Here is a 20,572-nt window from a genome sequence, read left to right as displayed (position 1 = left end):
CCTGCAGTTAAAACACTGCTATTCGGGGCTAGCATCGATATGCACGATGCGGTGCGGTATATATGAGGACGTGATGAAGGAGTACGGTCTTGGCCTCAATTATGAAATCCACCCCCTTTGAGCCAGTTAAGAATGAAATTATCCGGACCAAGGCTGTACTCCTTCATCTGGTCCTATTGTACCGCACTGTGTCGTGGATGTCAATAGTAGCCCCGAATAACAGTGTTATCACTGCAGGGTCAAGGTTGACGACATAGACATGTTTCGAAACAAATATTTTTTCTTCTCGATGGTTTTTGAGAAAGTGAGCGTGAAACAAAGCCGCGAACATTGATTGCGCATCCCTTATGGCGTGGAACGACGTGTTCGCGTTGAACTGAAGAGTGTCAAAATAATTATAGTTTATAATTTATGTTTTCTTTTTTATTCTAATAATTTGTTCAGATTTTTTTTCAAGTGGCATGGTTAATTAGTTTGATATTTGTTATGTATTTAGTTGCATTATTTTGTCACTCTAATGATGTATTTATTGGGACTCATATTGAAACCATCGAGAAGTTTAAAAAATGTATGTTTCGGATCATGAATATGTCGTTAAACTTGATCCTTCGGTGAAAACTCTGCTATTTGGGGCTAGCATCGATATCCACGATGCGGTGCGGTATATATGAGGACGCGATGAAGGAGTACGGTCTTGGTCTCAATAATGAAATCCTTCATTGGGTCCTATTGTACCGCACTGTGTCGTTGATGGCAATACTAGCCCCGAATGTCATTGTCATCACCGCAGGGTCAAGGTTAACGACATAGACATGTTTCGAAACAAACATTTTTTCTTCTCGATGGTTTTAGAGAAAGTGAGCCTGAAACAAAGCCGCGAACATTGATTGCGCATCCCTTATGGCGTGGAACGACGTGTTCGCATTGAACTGAAGAGTGTTAAAATAATTATGGTTTACAATTTATGTTTTCATTTTAAGAAAGCTTGAGTTCCACCCTGCAGAGCGTGTTGGTCTTGTTAGCGGTCGTATTCGTCATTTGATTAATAAAGCTTTTTATATATTCTCCCTTGGCAAAGAAAGCCATAAATTTTATCGTGAATTTAATGTCGAGTTGCATTGTACTGATGATGATCGTGAGTTGATGGCTCTATATAATGCAAGACGTGAAGAGTCGGGGCTAGCGGAATATGACCGTTCCGTGTCAAGACTTCACGAGGCAGTTCACGAGGCATTGGTCCAATGATCTCATGATGAGTAGTTTGTATTAGGTAGCTAGCATGTAGTGTAATGTATATGTTAATTTGGACTTCTATTTATCATGTTATATAATTTAAGCATGTAGTGTAATGTATCTGTTAATTTGGACTTCTATTAATTTTGTATTTCAATGTTAAATTCGCAAAAATGGCTTTTGTATTTCGTTATGTTATGTGCCAATTTAAATGATATGAAAACAAGTAAAATAATGTTGTTACTTAATTAAAAAGTGTAGGTCAATGGACCGACAATGGATGTATGGCGACCGGTGCACCTTGGCGTGGATTAATGGTCTAAAGTATTTTCTCGATGCGGCGGAGGCCCACAAGTCATCGAAAGGTTTTATGTGTTGTCCGTGCCGCGTTTGCCAAAATAAAAAGGAATACTCTAAGAGGAGCACTCTACACGCCCACATTTATGAAAAGGGTTTCATGGATAACTATACTCTTTGGACTAAGCTAAGTTGTGATGCAAGATGGTGAAGAAGATGATGATCATAGTATTGCAGACTGTGCTCATCTATATGAAGCGGGAGCCTTTGAAGATGAACCCATGGACGATGCTAAAGAAATGGACGAGGCTGGAGAAAATGCAGCAGAAGACCAACCACCTGATGAATTAGGTCAGGTTCTAGTGGATTCACAAAGAGACTGTGAAACTTTAAAGGAGTCAAAGAAGTTTGAGAAGATGTTGGAGGATCACAAAAAATTATTGTATCCAGATTGCAAGCAGGGGCTTAAAAAGTTGGGTACCACACTTGAAATGCTGCAGTGGAAGACAGCTAATGGTGTCACCGATAAGGGATTTGAGGAGCTACTTGGAATCGTAAAGAACATGCTTCCAGAGGGAAATGAACTGCCCTCTACAGCATATGAAGCAAAGAAGGTTGTTTGCCCTCTTGGATTGGAGGTACAGAAAATTCACGCATGTCCTGACGTTTGAAAATTCACGCATGTCCTAACGTTTAAATCAAATGCTAAATTGATGCGGTGGCACAAAGAAGAGCGTAAGCAAGATTAGATGCTGAGACACCCTGCGGATGGGTCCCAGTGGAGAAACATGGATAGAGATTTCCCAGATTTTGATAACGACCCAAGGAACATAAGGTTCGGTTTAAGTACGGACGGAATGAATCCATTCGGCGAGTGGGGCAGCAATCACAGTACATGGCCTGTGACCCTCTGTATGTTCAATCTTCCTTCTTGGCTATGCATGAAACAGAAGTACATGATGATACCGGTGCTTATCCAAGGCCCAAAACAGCCGGGCCATGATATTGACGTGTACCTAAAACCGTTGGTTGATGAACTTTTGCTGCTGTGGAAGGAGGAAGGTGTACGTGTTTGGGACGAGTACAAACAGGAGAATTTTAACCTGCGAGCATTGCTTTTTGTTACCATCAACGATTGGCATGCACTTAGCAATCTGTCCGGACAGTCAAATAAGGGATACCAGGCATGCACTCATTGTCTAGAAGAAACCGACAGCTTGTATCTAAAAAATTGTAGAAAGGTCGTGTACATGGGTCATCGTCGATTCCTTCCCCTCAACCACCCCTTAAGAAGAAAAGGAAAACATTTCAAAGGGGAACCAGAAACTCGTGCTAAGCCTATATTCCGAAACGGGAAGCGTGTTTTTTCGATGGTGAAGGATGTCCATGTTGTGTTTGGAAAGGGCCGTGGAAGCAAACAAGTTCCGAATGATGAAAACGGCCATGCCCCAATGTGGAAGAAGAAGTCCATACTATGGGAGCTCCCATATTGGGATGTCCTGGAGGTCCGCAACGCAATCGATGTGATGCACTTGATGAAGAATCTTTGCGTGAACCTGCTAGGATTCCTTGGTACGTATGGGCAGTCAAAATATACACTAGAAGCAAGACGTGATTTGAAAGAAACAAAACAATGAGAAGACCTACGTCCTGAGAAGAGAGAAAATGGACAGCACTACTTACGTCCTGCTAGCTACACTCTCAGCAAAGAGGAGAAGGAAAGCATGTTTGATTGCTTGAACAGTATGAAGGTACCGTCCGGTTACTCCTCGAATATGCAGGGAAGAATTAATATGAAAGAGAAAAAGTTCACAAACCTAAAGTCTCATGATTGCCACATTTTGATGACCCAATTGCTTCCAGTCGCGTTGAGGGGTATTCTACCAGAAAATGTAAGATTAGCAGTGGTGAAGCTATGTGCCTTTCTTAATGAAATTTCGCAGAAGGCAATAGATCCAAATAAGCTCACAAGGCTACAGAATGATGTGGTCCAATGTCTTGTCAGTTTTGAGATGGTCTTTCCACCTTTGTTCTTTAATATTATGACCCACCTCCTGGTTCATATTGTGAAAGAGATAAACATTTTAGGCCCTGTATTCCTACACAATATGTTCCCTTTCGAGAGATACATGGCAGTCTTAAAGAAGTACGTTTGGAATCGTTCTCGGCCAGAAGGATGTATCGCCAAGGGCTATGGAACAGAGGAGGTCATTGAGTTTTGTGTTGATTTCATTGATGAACTTAGTCCGATTGGGGTCCCCATGTCACGCTATGATGGGCGATTGGAAGGAAAGGGCACACTAGGTAAGAAATCTAATATGCACATCCCTGAAAGTGAAATCCACAAAGCAAATTTCACCGTTCTACAGAATTCATCCCTCGTGGCCCCATATATGGATGAGCACATCAATATTGTCCGATATGAAAACATAGGGAAGTCTGAGGCATGGATTACATGTCATCACATAGATAGCTTTGCGGTTTGGCTGAGAAGAAAACTCATAGGTGACAGCACGGTTGATGTACAACTACAATGGCTTGCTAGGGGACCATTGGCCACAATCATGCAATACCAAGGATACAAGATCAATGGATATACGTTTTACACAAGAGCCCAAGATGAAAAGAGCACGAACCAAAATAGTGGTGTGCGTATTAATGCAATAGGCCATGATGGAAATAAGGACAGCTATTTTGGTGTCATAGAGGAAATATGGGAGCTTGACTATGGCCCCTTGAAGATTCCTTTGTTTCGATGCCAATGGGTGAACCGAGCAGGTGGCGGTGTAACGATAGACCGGTATGGAATGACAATAGTGGACTACAAAAAGATTGGATATAAAGACGAACCATTCGTCCTCGCCAAGGATGTGATGCAGGTTTTCTATGTGAAGGACATGGCAAGCAAACCTAAGAAAAATCAAGGCAAGTCCGACGACGAGCCAAAACGCCACATAGTTCTTCCAGGAAAAAGAAAAATCGTTGGAGTTGAAGACATTTCGGACAAGTCAGAAGACTTTGATCAGTTTTACGACTGTCCTCCATTCTCTGTCGATGTTGACCCTAGCATCCTGTTGTCCAAAGAGGACGCTCCTTATTTACGCCTCGATCATGATCAAGGGACATTCATAAAAAGAAAGGTTGTCAACGTTCCATTAAACAATGATGTGTAATCATTATGTTATACTTTCATGTTCATGTAACCAAGTGATTGATGTAATATATGGTGTATGAAATAACTTATATTTTAATTTTTATGCATTTATATAATAGTTTGCACAAAAAACACAATTGAAACAGATATAAAAAAATTTAGACTCAATATGATAAATTAATTAAGTGCATACTCAATGTGATAAACATAATTAAAACATAAAATCTATTTAATTAAGTGCATGCACATATATGATAAAACACCCAAAAAAATAGAAAATCTATTTAATTAACTATTTAATTAACATGTATGAAATAACCGAGGTTTAAATTTTTTATGCATTTGTATAATAGTTTGCACAGAAAACACAATTGAAACAGATATAAAAATATTTGGACTCAATATGATAAATTAAGTGCATACACATTAAATATACCCAACATAGTGACCTATAATACAGAAATATAATTTTGCATGGTGAAAACAACATATATTTGTATTTATAATTAATTTATTATGAATAAACAATATGTAAAACTCTCAAAAAGAAAATACTAAAGAGCTAGATGGGACAGATTAGTACCGGTCCGTGTCAACACCCGATACTAAAGGGCCACAAAGAAAATTTCCCGCCAGATTGGCCTCTTTAGTACCGGGCCTTCCCACTGCCCGGTACTAAATGAGCCAGTTTAGTACCGGTCCGTGTCTGCGGCCGGTACTAAACTGCCCCGGTGCCAGTTTAGTACCGGGCGTAGACACGGACCGGTACTAAACTGTCAATCTTATATATATGCCAACACTTGGATTTCGATCTCCAGTTCTTCATTCTCGTCGTCGTCGTCCCGGCCCGCTGCGCCGCCGCTCCTCCTCCGCGCCGTCGACGTCGCCCCGCCTCCGCGCCGCTCCTGCTCGGTGCCGTGGGTCCGCCTCCGCGGAGGACGCCACTCCTCCCCTGCGTGGCGCACATTCCTCCCCCGCGCGCAGTTCCGCCCCGCCGGCGCCGCCGCCCCCCGGCCTCCCGACGCCTGCACCTAGATACTCCTCGGCGCCGAACTCCTCCTCCCGTGCAGGCGCGCCTCGGCGCCCCGGATCCGCCGCCTCTCCCCGCCGAGCTCGCGTGCGCCTGTCTTGTCGTCCTCGCCCCCGGCCGGCTTGCCGCCGTCGTCCTCGTCGCCGTTGGCCCGGCCGCCGCGCCCTCCTCCTTCGCGCGCCTCCGCCTCGACATCCGCGCCACTGCCCGGCCGCTGCGCCCTCCTCCTCCACCTCCTCCTCGATCCGCGCCGCCGGCCGCCGCCACGCCGGACATATCGCCGGCCGTAAGCCCTGGAATAAGCTGACATCACCTTTTTTTTATTTTTAGGTATTTCTATAAAATTGTAGAAAAATTTAGAAAAAATAGTATAAAAACTTAGAGAAATGGTAGAAAATCTTGGAAAGCTTTAGTAATTCTATAAATGGTAGAAAAATTGGTTTTGTTAGAAAATTTGACGAAAATGTTAGAAAAACTTAGAAACCTTTAGTAATTCTATAAATGGTAGAAAAATTTGTGCGAAAAATTTTAAAATAGTAGAAAATCTTAGAAATTGGTGATCAAAATGTAAAAGGTTCCATGGCACTTTTTTTTAAGGCAAAATTATGGAAATTATGAAAATAGCTGAAAATGTATATGAAAATTATGGAAAATGTAGAGAATTATAAATATAGCTGAAAATAGTATTATGGTTGTAGAAACATTATAGAAAATAGAAAATTATTGCTTAGGTATATTGTGGAGAACTATGTCTTTATATTTTGTAGTAATTATGGATATTGTACAAAAATCTTGTATGTTGTAGAAAACTTCATGTCTTTACGGGCTTCACATTTATTGTTTTATTTGGTATTGTTGAATTGTGTATTTTATGAAATGTATATGATGTAAATTTTGTCTTGTACAGCTTTATCTATTGAATTTGTAATTTTCTTTGTAAATTTTAGGTTGCTATATTATAAACAGGTGAAATCAGTAGAAAATAGTAGAAAATATTAGAAATTGGTGAAAATAGTAGAAAAATAGTACAAAAATAGTTGAAAATTCAGGGCACATTTTATAAAATTCCACAGGACATTTTATAAAATTATTGCTTAGGTTTATTGTATAGAAGTATGTCTTTATGGCCCTGTTTGGGGAGCTGCAGCTTCTCCAAAAACTCTACTAGGAAAAGCTCCATTTGCTTTTCTAAGAAGCTGCTTTTCAGAGAAGCTAACCATGTTTATTTGGGGGAGCTTCTGAAAATGCGCTTATAGGCACGAGAGGGAGCTCGGGCGGCATGGCCGTCAGGGCCTCAGCGGAGGGGAGCTCCAGCCGGCCACGAGCCTCGGCCGCGCTGCCTAGGAGAGCTCACCCCACCAGGCACGAACCCCGGCCGCACCGCCCAGGGGAGGGAGGCCGCGGCGGCCGCGGCGATGGCGGCAGGCGAGGGAGGACGCAGCGGCCGCGGCGAACGAGGGAGGATGCGGCGGTAGCGATTCGGGGCGAGGGAGGATGCGGCGGCCGCGGCTCAGAGCGAGGGAGGATGCGGCGGCCACGGCTCGGGGCGAGGGAGCGCCGCCCCTGGGAGCTCGCCCTCGCACCGGCCGCGCACCCAGGGGAGCCCGTCCTCCTCCGCGCCGGCGGGAGCTAGTCCTCCTCCTCCGCGCCCCTCTCGTCGACCTCCTTCACACCCCTCCGCGCCGGTGGGCGGGCTCATCCTCCTCCGTCGCACCAGCGGTCAGAGCTCGAGTGGAGGCGGGCGGAGCTCGGGTCGTGGGTGGATCCGTCGGGCGGAGCTCGGTGGAGGCGGCCGGCAGGCGGATCTCGGGTGGAGGCGGCCGGAGCTCGAGCGAACGCAGCCACCAGCGGTTGGAGTGGGGGAGAGACGAGGGAGAGAGTGGAAGGGAAGGAGAGGCGAGGAGACGAGAAAGGGGGCGGAACCGCAAAAGCTCGGGAAGCTCCTCCATTGTTGCTTCTCGCTTCTAGTGTAAAATGAGCTTTTCCTGTTTTAGGATTGTGAGAGAAGCAATGTCGTTTAGGGGGAGCTTCTCGCTTGTGGAGCTTCCCGCAGTCGCAGAAGCTGGCAAACGCTCCCCCAAACAGGGCCTATATCTTGTAGTAATTATGGATATTGTAGAAAAAACTTGTATATTGTAGAAAACTTCATGTCTTTACGGGCTTCACATTTATTGTTTTATTTGGTATTGTTGAATTGTGTGTGTTATGAAATGTATATGATGTAAATTTTGTCTTGTACAGCTTTATCTATTGAATTTCTAAGATGTAAATTCAGGGCACATTTTATAAAATTCCAGGGCACATTGTATATAAGATGTATATGATGTAAATTTTAGAAATTTTGTCCATGTATGCGTTGTGCGGCTTTATCGAAGGTGCACTTGTAATTTTTTTAATACATTGTCAATTAGTACAAAATTGCATATCAAACATATGTTGATTCACATAGGAAACGAAATGGAACCCTTTCGCCGTGATGACGACAAGGCCTTTCTTGCGGACATAATTGGTACGTGCACGCACCACAACGAAGAGGATGCTGCCGAGGACGATGGCAGCCAATACCTTAACGATACTGGCGATGGCGATGATAACCAGACAGAACAAATGACTGTGCAAGATGATAGCGCAGAGGTATATACAATTCGTGCTTATATATATAAACATACACATTAATTCTGTATGTAAGTACAATGCGTACTAAATACATATTTTTTAGGCATCCGGATCGACTAGGAAACCAAAACGGAAACGAGGGTCGAAGAAAATCATGGAGGGGCACACTATTATCACTTCATTGCATCCTGACGGTGAACCAAAGTCTCCGAAGGGTGTGAAGACGACGGTGGTGAATCAATGTGGATATTATGTCAGGGACCACATTCCCATTAGCTTCAAGCTATGGAAGAAATGTAAAGCCACAGATATCGATGCTGACGTCGTTCCCGAGACCGAGAAAGAAATGTTATGGGCAGATGTCAAATGGCACTTCACCTTTCCGGAGGACAAAGAACAGCTGTTTAAAGATTGGGTCATGAAGAAGATGGCTATTGCTTTTCAAACGTTCAAGAAAAAATTGAACACAGATTATGTTAAAAAGGGACTCACGCCGGACTTCGAGAAAAACTTCAAGAATCAGCGTCCTTATTGGGAGGCATTCGTGCAGTACAAGTCGTCCGAGGATAGCGAGAAGAAGACATCCCAAGCCAAGGAGAATGCGAGCAAAAAGAAGCACTTCCATCATCTTGGGCAAGGAGGATATGCGTCGGCGATTCCGAAATGGCAGAAGATGGAAGATGATCTCGTTGCCAGAGGAATCGTACCGGCGATTTTCAACTGGCCGTTGCGAGCAAAACATTACTTCTACGCTCATGGAGGCTCATTGAATATGGAAGATGGGCCGTTCGTCACTAGCGATGCCATAAGGGAAGCAGCCGACAGGCTCGATGTGGCACTAAAGGCCGTGTCCGAAGGCAGCTTCAAGTCAGACAGAGAGAAAGATGAGCTGACGTACGCACTTGGTACACCGGAACACACAGGACGTGTGCGAGGCATGGGCATAGTTCTATGGAAGCATGGCTTCAGTGGCGACATAGAGACGTATCGAAGCCGACAGAGAAGAAAGGTTGAAGTAGCAGAGAAGGTGCATGCCCTAGAAGAACGGGTTGCTTCGATCGAAGGTGCACTTACAGCTAGCCAACAGTAGCCACCAGAAGCCAGATCAACGGCTCAGCTGGAGACTAGACCCGTCGGCTCGCAGCGTCGTAGCAGCTTCACTTCAATGGAACACCCAGCCGTAGATCGAGAGGAAACGGTTGCGGAACATTACCCCGTGGACGACATCGCCGTGAGGACCCCCTGTGAGCTTCTATTTCCGCTAAGGAAAAAACTGAAAGTAGTCGCTCACGGGGTTGCTGAAGTCCCTGTTCAAGGCGGGACAATCCATGGCATGACGATTCTAGAAGGATATGCTAGAGTCATGGTTGACCGTGTCGAGAAAGGATGGGAAGACCTCGACCTCGAGATCCCTGGAGGCAATGGAGAAGAGGAACTAGGACAGGCCCTCCACACTTGGATCTGTTGGAAAAAATAGTACATAAAAATTGCAGGAAGGGATCCTAGCCCATCTCCGAGGTCACCGCCAGCTGCTCAAGGGTCTCCGAGGCCCAGTGTGGATCCATCGTCACCGCCCGCAGCCCAGGACCCCAGCGTTAGTCCATTGCCGTCACCGGCCGCTTCCGGGGAGCCTAGTGTTAGTCCGCCTCCGCCATCTCCTCGCCCCGCAAAGAAGAAGAAATCTGCTTGGGTGCCGCCACCGCCACCTCCAAGATAAAAGAAGACCCGAGAATGAAAGAAGAAAGAGAAGCCCGCACCAGAGAAGTCAGGTTACGAAATGACTCCAGAGGAATTGGATGCTTGGGTGCAAGAAGACGTGCGCAAGCAGTTGAAGCCAAAGAAGCCTCCGCCAAAGGAACCAGTGGATCCGACAGCGAAGAAATTCTATCTATCCATGATGTGCCAACCAAAGCCTCCACTGATGTCGGACTACGACTGCTCGATTACAAAATCATGGGAGAAGAAGAGTAATCGGAGGTACAACCAAGTCCCCCAGCTCGGCGAACAATCCAAACAAAGCGTACCCCCTCTAGTAGTGCTTTCAAAAGAGGATGAAGCTACTGCTGAGTTTGTCAAGGAAACGAACCTCACAAAAGCTCAGCTCCTAGGTCAGAAAAAAATCCCGGTTCACTAAGGGGCAGGAAGAAAGCCATTTGTACTGGGGTAATCTCTGATGTGGCCAGAGTTGATTGACACCCTACCAACAAGAATGCGTGAGTTACATCAGTGGTACTTGAAAGAATGTGCAGAGGGGTATATAATGCTAGCTGCTCGAATTAAACATACCCATTTCTAACTGGGAATGGATGACATTTGGATTGATTTTGACCATTTTTTGTTTCTATTCCATCAAGACGCCGTAGACAAGTCCCTCGTCAGTATATGGTCTATGTAAGTGTTTTCTATCAATTGTATACTCTAGGTCTACTAAGTCGTTTAGATTTCTCATTCCCTCCTTTTATTTGTAATCGTGCAGGATGAAAATGCAAGAATGCCGGAAGAGCGGGACTTACAACGTTGGCTTCATAGATCCGAATGTTGTACATGAGGAGTGTGTACGCAAATATCCTAATCGGACCGAGAATAATTTAGTCATGTCCTTGGAAGGGCAGCACGATCACACATTCATTCTGTTGCCGTACAACTTCAAGTGAGTCCTTTCACTTTTTGAGTCACTTCAACTAGCCAATAAGTGTATATATCTAACATTTCTTGTATCCATATGTATGTATCAACAGTTTCCACTAGATCCTACTTGTGATTGAAATCGATCGGTCCCGAGTTATTGTGTGGGACTCCTTGAATAAGCCACAAGAATTATATCAAAATCTCGTAGACATCATGCAAAGGGTATGGTCTCGGTTCCTCAAAACACAATTAGGAGTCGCGTCAACACCGACTGAGCTTGAATTCAACTATAACAAGCCGGTACGAATATCGCACATCTACTTTCATTTATTCAAACAGCATGAATATTTCATAACATGTATATATGTATATATGTATATAGTGTTTGACACAGCAACAAGGAACCAACCTCTGCGGATACTACGTATGTGAGCACATGCACTTTTTTTTGCAGAGAAACCAAGAGGGTGACACAAGAAAACTTCGAAGTACGTATAACATTAGTAACAATTTCTTGTATCTAATTCCATGCAGGTACTAAATTAAACTGTTGGTGTTTATTTGTTGTTGACAGATTTGGAGACTGAAAGAGAACCTCATCGAACCGGAAAGAATTAGGGCAATTCAAGAAGCACTCTGTGGATTCCTGTTGGATGAGGTGATAAATCCAAATGGTGAATTTTATTCCGATCCAATGATAAGTGTGGCTCGAGCTGATAAACTCAACAAATGCCACAAGAAGGATGCCGGTGCTGATGACGATGCAGATGATTAGAATTATTGAAGAATTTGTCGGAAAAAACTTATGAGAATTCATACTTGTAAATATTATTGTCTTTTATCCATGTATGTATATAATTTCTAACATTTATTTTATCCATGTATGTATATGTATATAAATTTTTTATTTGCTTTGTTCCATATACAAATACGAATTTTAGATACGAGTACGAGTACGAATACACAAACCGCTGTGAGTACGACTACTAATACTAATTAATTGAAATTGAAAGGAAAAGAGAACAAATATAAAGCATCAAAAAGAAAAAAAATCATTTAGTACCGGTTGGTATTACCAACCGGTACTAAACTGCTTGGCCTAGCTGCTGGCGTGGCCAGCAATTTAGTACCGGTTGGTGTTACCAACCGGTACTAAACGGGTCGTTTAGTACCGGGCCAGCTGACCGGTACTAAGTGCGCGTGCACTTAGTACCGGAGGAGCGGTACCGGTCGGGAAACCGGTACAAACCGGGGGTTCCCGACCGGTACTAATGGGAGATTTTCTAGCAGTGGGAAAGAGACTCTCAATGCCGGCGAATGCATGTTTCTCTTGATAGTCAAACAAAGCAGGCGTATAGAATGTACGCCTTCAAACTTACATTTGCCATTTTTGCCCTTTGTTTTCACAGTTCAACTCTGCAGGCCACTTTGTCAATAAAATCCCATGGTCATGTTTGGTCGCCAAAATAAAGGAGATGGGGCAAGTTGTAGCTTCTTGTGCAAGCAGGCCTCATGCTGTTAGGAAAAGTGTGCATCCTTCCATAGTTCCATTCATGAGTCTAGGAAGAGCTGGAATGAGATATTCAGCTAGTTGCTTGTACTTGATCGTGCTAACTTTCATGTTTATTTACTACAACAGCCTGATTCAGTACTTATGCTTGCTCACCCCCATCATCTTTGCCCTTCTTTTCTTTAGAGACTTGCTGTATGAATGCTAACTTTCATTTTTTTTAGATGAATATGCAGGCCACATCAGCAGCATACATTCCAGTCTCTTTATGCTCTCCTTTTTTTATGGTGCTGGCCTTAAGAAGAAGAGGGATCTACTAGCAATTTGACCAATGATCTCAGAAAGGATTGTCTTCATTGGGGAACCTATAATTACAGAGTTTAAAGGATCGAACGGGGTCAAGGGGAGCTATATAACAAAGTCTTCTCTGTCTCCCTTTTTCTGGTAAGCGCATCATGTTGTTTTCTTATTTAATTAAGCTTCTTACACATAATAGAATACCAGAATAAAGGCAAATTTTTTTGCCAACATGATCAATATCTTACAATTGTTTCTATCCATACATTTGTTACACGTAAAAGGATAAAAAGCACTGTTTAAGCTAACACAGTTCACAAGTTTTAGTGCTCATATTTTGTACATTGTAGAAAGATAAGCTTAACTTTTAGGGATTAATGGCTGAGGGCCTGTTTGGACTTTGGAACAGTGGGGAGAAATGGCAGTTGAAAAAGCACACCAGTTTTGAATACTTGTTAATCGGGAAGGAATTAAGGATGGTCATTATTGAAGGAAGGTATGGCTGGAATTGGATTAGATTGATTAGGGGTGCTAGCTTATGACTGGCAGTGGCGGTCATGTTTGGGTAGCACAGGCAACCGAAGACGCGGAGATGAGCATAGGACGGTGGCGAGCCGTACAGGGCCATGTGGGGCGTGGCCATGCTCAGCGTCTTGGTTGGTAGGAGGTTTAGCAGATATGTGGCGGTGTGCAGGGCCTCGACCTAGTAGGAGAGCGGCAGACTTGCCTGGAACAGGAGCGAGCGGAGGATGTTGTTGGTGGAACGAATGATCTGCTCAGCTCGACCATTCTAAGGCGAAGTGTAGGGGCAGGACATGCGCAGGTGTGTGCCGCGGGTGAGGAAGAAGGTCCGGGCGTTGGAGTTATCAAACTCGTGCCCGTTGTCGCACTGCACAACTTTGACAGTGGCACCAAACTGTGTAGTCACATAAGAGAAGAAATTAGCAAGCGTGTCATACGTGTCGGACTTGAGACGTAGAGGAAACGTCCATAAGTAGTGAGAGCAGTCATCAAGAATAACCAAATAATATTTGTAACCAGAAATAGGGGCGAAGCCAGGATAAAATGCCACCGGGGTCGGCACAAACTTATAAAGTTACAATACAAATTTGGTAAAATATAATACCATGCAAAATATTAATATCGATAAAATGGTATGATAAAGGACATTCACATATTGTGACAAATACAAAGTAAGCATTCAGTCCTATGGCTACCCTCTACGGTTACGGTCCTCCATCGTGTTAAAGCGAACAATTACATCGTGTTCTACAAAGCATATGATACAATGACTCATAAATTCATCACCAATACGATTTCGCAATATTGTCTTCACAATTTTCATTGCTGAAAAGCATCTCTCAATCGATGCAGTGGCAACAGAAAGAACTAGTATTAACTTGAGAAGCTGGTAGACCAAAGAAAAAGCAAGATCCTTTTTTGTCCGCACCATCAGCTTAGCAAGTTCAAAAATAGTATCCAAATTGGTAAATCTTTCATCAGCTCGCACATTATCAATGTAAATAGGAAGCTCAAGTCCAAGATCCTTCAGTTGTGTTGAATTAAAATCATCAGGGTACGACTTAGCCAACTCCATCAAGCTCTCAACTTTGAAAGCCTCAAAAGAATTTTTGGGACTAAAAGCAGCAATCTGAGTAAGCAATTTAGAATTCACCTCATTAAAATGGTCACTGAACTCGCAGTTTAGAATTCACCTCATTAAAACGGTCACTAAACTCTGCAAGCTGCAAGTCAATAATTGGATTCAAGCAATCATATCTATAATGTTGATAGTTGGTGCGATTGGTCTTTTTTCTTGGATTATGACGATAAATATAGTTCTCCTCCATATCAACCTTAGGAATGCCATGTTCTTCACAAAAGGAGTATATGGCCTCCAATAAAGAGTCCCAGCCGTCATCTCTAATTTGCTGAAATTTTTGCTTGGTTAACTTCACCTCTAACATGACCTCTAAGATGTCTTTATCCTACCTTTGCAATGACGCCGAGGAGTTGAGGTTACCTGGTACCTCCTAGGCTCCAATCACGGTGATCGATGAGACGAGGAGAGGATGCACGAGATGGCAAGATGGATGCACAAGCTTAGGGCGGGTCACCGCCTCGCCAGGCCGGAGCAAGATGAAAAACCAGAGAGAAGGGGAAGAGTGGATCTATTTTTTCCAAGTTGTGATCCTGTCTTTTGGTCTACCGATTGGAGTATTGGACCCTGGTGGCCTGGTGTGGACATGGGCCAAGCAGTGTGCGCCTGTGTGCCTGGCTTGTTGTTGTACGTAGACATTGGCTTGAGGCTTGGGCCCATCTACAATTACATGCTGTGCCTGTGCTGGGCTGCTGGACCGGGGTCATGCAATTTTTTTACTGGGGTCCAACGTGGTGAAAAATGCTGGGTACAAGCGCTTCTTCGTAGATCGTCGGGGTCAAGCTTCGCCACTGGTCCAGAAACACTAACAATAGGGGATGTCCATAGGTCACAATGAATAAGATCAAACTTGTTTGACGCTCGGGACGACGACACCCGAAAGGGGGGACGGGTGTGGCGGCCAAGTTGACACGCATGACAAAGAGATGAGCTAATATCTTTATTACATGACGGTAGCATGAAAGCTAATTTGGTCAGAGCCTCATGACCAGGATGACCAAGGCGGCGGTGCCATAAGGTGGAGGTGGAGCCGGCAGGTAGGGCAGTGGCAGCAGCAGGAAGGTGCAGAGGGTACAGAGGCCCGGAGCTATTGCACTTGACGATCACGTTCCGAGTCCCGAGATCCTTCATAGAGAAACCTGAGGGGTCAAATTCCACTGAGCAATTGTTATCGGAAGTAAACTGGCACACAGATATAAGATTCTTAATAAATTTTAGGGAAACGACAACATTATTAAGATGCAGAGGACCTGACAAGTGTGCTGTGCCAGTGGAGGTGACAGGGAGCAAAGAACCATCACTGACAACAATAGCTGAAGGAAAAGGGTACCGCTGGGGAAAAATATGTGAAAGAGTGCGAGAGTCGGAGGTCATGTGAGAGGTAGCACCTGAGTCGAAGTACCACTCATTTTGCTGCGGCTGCTGGTTTAGCGTCATGGTGCTGAAGGTGGAGGCGAGGGACTGCTGATCCCATGACGACAAGCCGGTGATGGGGTTGTAGGACCCCGGAGGTCAGCCCACTGGCTGGCGGGCTGAGGATTGGGAGCAGGCGCAGGCTGGAAAGCCTGGAGGGCCTGCGCCTGTGCTGCCTGGGCTGCCTGGAGGGCCGGGGCCTGCGCCTGGGCCGCCTGCCAGGCCTGCAGTTGCTGGAGCTGGGCCTGCTGCACCTGCTGAGCGAGCAGGGCCTGCGGGGGAGGCGCCGCTTGCTATGGACATGGGCCGGGCCACATCTGGATGGCCCCGGTCCACAGATTGTGGAAGGTGGGCCAGGGCATAGTGGAAGCGGCCTGCGTGGCGCCGCCGTTGCTGCCGCTGCCACCGTTGCCGCTGCTGGAGCCGCCAGACTTCGGCTGGCGGTTGTTGCGCTTGCCAGAGCACCTGGTCTTGGAGTTGGCGCCACCAGACCCGCCCCCGGGGCCGCTGCCACCCCCGGGGCCGCCAGAACACTACTGCGGGGTGGCGCAGAGGGACGGCCGGCGGTTGCAACGAGGAGGGCGATGGAGGGATCCGGATCGGAGGCGCCCACGGTGATCTCCTCGAGGAGTAGGTCGTTCTTGGCCTCCAAAAATGTGGGGAAGGGGCGCCCTCGACGGATGTGGTGGCCGATGGCGGTGTACTTGGCGTTGAGGCCACGTACGAGGTTGAGGATGAGGGTCCGGTCGGAGATGGGCTCGCCCAGGTTGCCGAGCTGGTCGGCCATGGTCTTGAGGCGCCTGCAGTAATTTGAAATAGACAGATCACCTTGCTTGAAGCCGCGGAACTGGGTGTCAAGGAGGAGGGCGTGCGTCTCCTGGTTGTCGAGGAACTGAGACTCGACGGCAGCCCAGACGGTGTGGGCAGAGGCGTCGGGCGTCATGACGGTCTCGACGAGGTTGTTGGAGATCATCCCGTAGATCCATGACAGGACGACGCAATCCATGCGCGCCTAGTCAGGATAGGTGGCCGGGGGCTCGTCGAGGAGGATGTGGTCCTGCAAGGAGAACTTGCCGAGGACGAGCAGGAACTGCTCACGCCACCTGGTGTAGTTGCCGGTGGCGACGTCGAGGACGACGGGGACGAGGCTCCGGATGTTCTGAACCGCAACAGCCTGGGCGTGCAGGTTCAGAACGGCGGCCGCTTCGTGAAGCAGCATGGCGCCTTGGACGTCGTGGACAGACTTGTCGTCGTCCTCGTGCGGCGGCGGGGCGGGGGGTGGATCGGCGGCGTCGGCCACGGTGCGCTCCTTGGCAGCAAGGAGGAGCGCTTGGCGAAGGCGTTCGGTGGCGGCGGCGCGCTCCTTGGCCACGGCGTCGGCGAGCTTCTTGGCCTCGGCGGCACGCGCTAGGGCATCAGCCCTAGCCTTGGCGCGGGCAGCCTTGCGCTCCTCCTCCGTCTTGGGGGAGGGAGGCTCGGACTGAGATCCAGCCATGGAGGTGGCTGCTGCGGCGGGGGTCGTCGAAGCAGGGGGCGCAGCCGGTGGCCAGCGCGCTAGGGTTGAGCAGAAGCGAGGTCGGGGGTAACCCGGTCTCTTGATACCATGAAGGAAGAATTGGATTAGATTGATTAGGGTGCAAAGCACGAGTACATGTACATATAGGCAAGGATGCCTAGGTTTATGGAAATATCCTATCAGGGGATCCTTGCCTATCCTAATCAACACAGGGGGGCGCACCTGGACAGTGCGGGCGCCCCAACCCTAAAAGCCAATATGGCCGGCACAACCAAAGGCTCATGGGCCAGCCTATACAACTCTCTAACAATTATAGCAAAGCTATCTAGAAGTGTCAGGCATTATCAATGCCACGTTGGAGTCCCCAAGAAGGTCCTGGAAGTGCCTTGTCATTATGTGAAAGCTGAAGCTGTATTTCATTAAGACCTGTATCAGAGATTCAAGACTAGAAACAAGAGAGAAATCAGACTAGAAACAGGGAGAGAATAAGTAATCAAGGTAAGTACAGAATATTGCGGGGCAACTCTAAATTGCAATTTAAAACATCATAAGCAGCGATGACTCGGTAGCTCAAATATTCAATGGCTGTTTCTTTTCTCCACCAGTAGCCAAGTTCAAGACAGAAACCGTCAATCAGAACAATCAAGCGACGGCAAAAACAGGCCCAAATTCCAAACACTTTTTAAATGGACCATTGACTATCTTAGTTTAATTAATCCTAGACTAGTCGTTTGTTGTTCATCATAGACTTTCTACCATCTTTTTTTTTCTCGAACGCGCAGGAGACTTTCTACCATCTTAACTGGTGCAGCTTGACTTACAGGGTTTCTACCTTAATGCCCACTTTGAATGCTAGAAATGGAGAAGCAGGAAAAACCAAAGCAACTTTAGTGCTTGTCAATTGTCATTCAGGAAGGATATGGTCTACACATGTGCATGGACTACTGGACTGGACTGACCTTCTTCATGACTCGAACCTGTAATATTTCTATCTCTGGAGTTGTTCTTCGTACATATCATTCCATAAACCCCAGCTTCTGCTCATTCTCTCCACCTGCTGTGTTATCTTCCTGAGGAGAGTTTGTAGAAATGGAGGTTCTCCTTTCTGCAGTCCTTGGTGAGGTGACCACTAGATCCATTAATTTCCTGATCAGCAAAATCACCAAGCCGATGCCACTGAATGTGGAGGATGGCCTGCGCAGGGTCCTGCTCCGGGCACAAGTGATCATTGAAGAGGCCATGGGACGGCACATCACAAACCAAGCCATGCTCCTCCAGCTGGTTATGCTAAGAGATGCCATGCACCGCGGCTACTACATGCTGGACACTTTTGGATACCAACTTCATGATGACGAGGAAGCCAAAGATCAGGCTGTGAGTTGCTACTCATCTTCGTATATAGTAAATTCCGTAAAGCGTCTATGTTTCCCCAGGAGAGATGCCTTGGCTTTGAAAGAACTGCACAAGACGCTTGACAATTTGAGCTCCACTATCCTTAATGTAAATGAGCTTGTCCTGTCCTTGACAAGCTATTCTCGCCTATACAGACAGCCTTACAGCATGCAACTCCAGCTGGCCAACTGCATGTTTGGCCGCCAGATGGAAGTACAACTAGTCATCAACTTCCTATTGCACACACAACCTCATTGTGCTGGAGAATTAGAGGTCTTGCCAATTGTTGGACCAAGATATGTTGGCAAGAGCACCCTTGTCGCTCATGTCTGCAAGGATGAAAGAGTCTGTGGCCATTTCTCAGAAATCTTGTTTTTCCACATCCATGGTTTCACAGATGATGAGCTAGCTACTTTCAGAAAAGGATGTGCTAAATTTGAAAATGACATGTCAGATTCGAACAAAGATGGAAGATTGCTAGTTGTTCTTGAGTTAGATGGGAATCTCAGTGAAGAAGCATTGAATAGGATGTATTCTGCTTCTAAACAGTATGTGCCAAGGGGTAGTAAAATCATACTTACAAGCTCGTTTGACAACATTGTAAAGTTTGGAACAACAAAGGTTCTGACCCTGAAGTTTCTGCCCCATGAGGCGTACTGGTATTTCTTCAAGACACTTACACTCGGAAGCATGGATCCCGAGATGCACCCGAGGCTCATGCACATGGCCATGGAGATAGCCAGGATGCATAGAAGTTCCTTTATTGGCGCAAATTTCATTTCTCGTTTGCTGAGGGATAATTTCGACCCCCGATTTTGGTTCAAGTTCGTGGCCTTCTTTAGAGGGTTCATCAATCAGCATATCTCCAAATTTGGTGACAATCCGCTTGATCTTCTAGACCAAAACAGGCCTGCACATCTTAGTAGAATGGTTGCGCCATCTGAAAGTTTGTTGATTTATAATTGTCAGCAACGCTCTTCAGATGAGGAAGTTCCAAAGATAAGAATGGATGATGTGATGTATGGAAGCATTAAGCCTCATGGGAAAGTTGAGGTCCTAATATGGAAGTCTCATATACCACCATACTATAGCTATATCTATACTTGTGAGATCCAGGAGATAAAGAACACAGGTGCCAAGCGGAAGCGCTCTATGGGAGGGATGTAGCTTTTATATTTTTGTGATGTGATTACCAGCCTTATGTCATGTATGAGGGTATTTAAACATGTGGCTGTTAGGGTGTCAGCACTCACAAGAACAACATAATAGCCGCTAAAGGATTTGACAGGTTACAACACCATTATTGAACTGGACTGCTATATTTATCATGTGTTAAGTTTCAGTAAAAACAGAATAATGTACGATGTGTACGCACAGATTTTCTTGAAATGTAATGAATGCTTCGTGTTGGTTTCACTCCATATATTAAGAAGAATTGCCAGTCTTTGCTATCAGGTTCAAGCTTTCCTTTCGTTCAGTTGAACCAATTTTGCCAGAAAAAACTGTACTCAAATGTTTGTACTGCATGTAGTGTGATGAGTCGTTCATCAATCTGATAATACAATGTACGGTGATACTTGCTCTGTTTCGATGTGTAATCGCCTAATCGGACTTGCCCATCTGGGAGTGTGATCTCCATAATTCGCTTTTGGCTTTTGCAGCCAGCAGGTGGTAAATCACAGAAAGTGAAATGTGTTCACTGCAGTAGGCTAGATGTCCTTAGTGTGAATCCCAAATGCTGTATGATATGTAAGTTTGTGCAGTAATTATCCAACCTTGTTCATTCGTAGAAAGGAGAATGGTTTGCACTAGAGCAAAACCAGTCT

General features: G+C 45.7%; 1 protein-coding gene across 1 annotated transcript; it reads left to right on the top strand.

The window, feature by feature from the left end:
- Nucleotides 1-18,443: 18,443 nt before the first annotated feature.
- LOC120686648 lies at nt 18,444-20,243 on the top strand. The gene has a single exon (XM_039968856.1). It carries the CDS (start codon nt 18,444-18,446, stop codon nt 19,911-19,913), a length of 1,470 nt encoding a protein of 489 aa, XP_039824790.1. The 3' UTR covers nt 19,914-20,243.
- Nucleotides 20,244-20,572: the final 329 nt, after the last annotated feature.

The sequence above is a fragment of the Panicum virgatum genome, chromosome 8N (assembly GCF_016808335.1).
Source record: "Panicum virgatum strain AP13 chromosome 8N, P.virgatum_v5, whole genome shotgun sequence".
Lineage (NCBI taxonomy): Eukaryota > Viridiplantae > Streptophyta > Magnoliopsida > Poales > Poaceae > Panicum > Panicum virgatum.
The sequence above is the reverse complement of the archived record's forward strand: the minus strand, read 5'-3'. Positions and strand labels throughout refer to the sequence as shown.

Excerpts from the sequence above, each read along its gene's own strand:
- LOC120686648 (XM_039968856.1), top strand. The coding sequence starts at position 18,444 with ATGGAGGTTCTCCTTTCTGCAGTCCTTGGTGAGGTGACCACTAGATCC.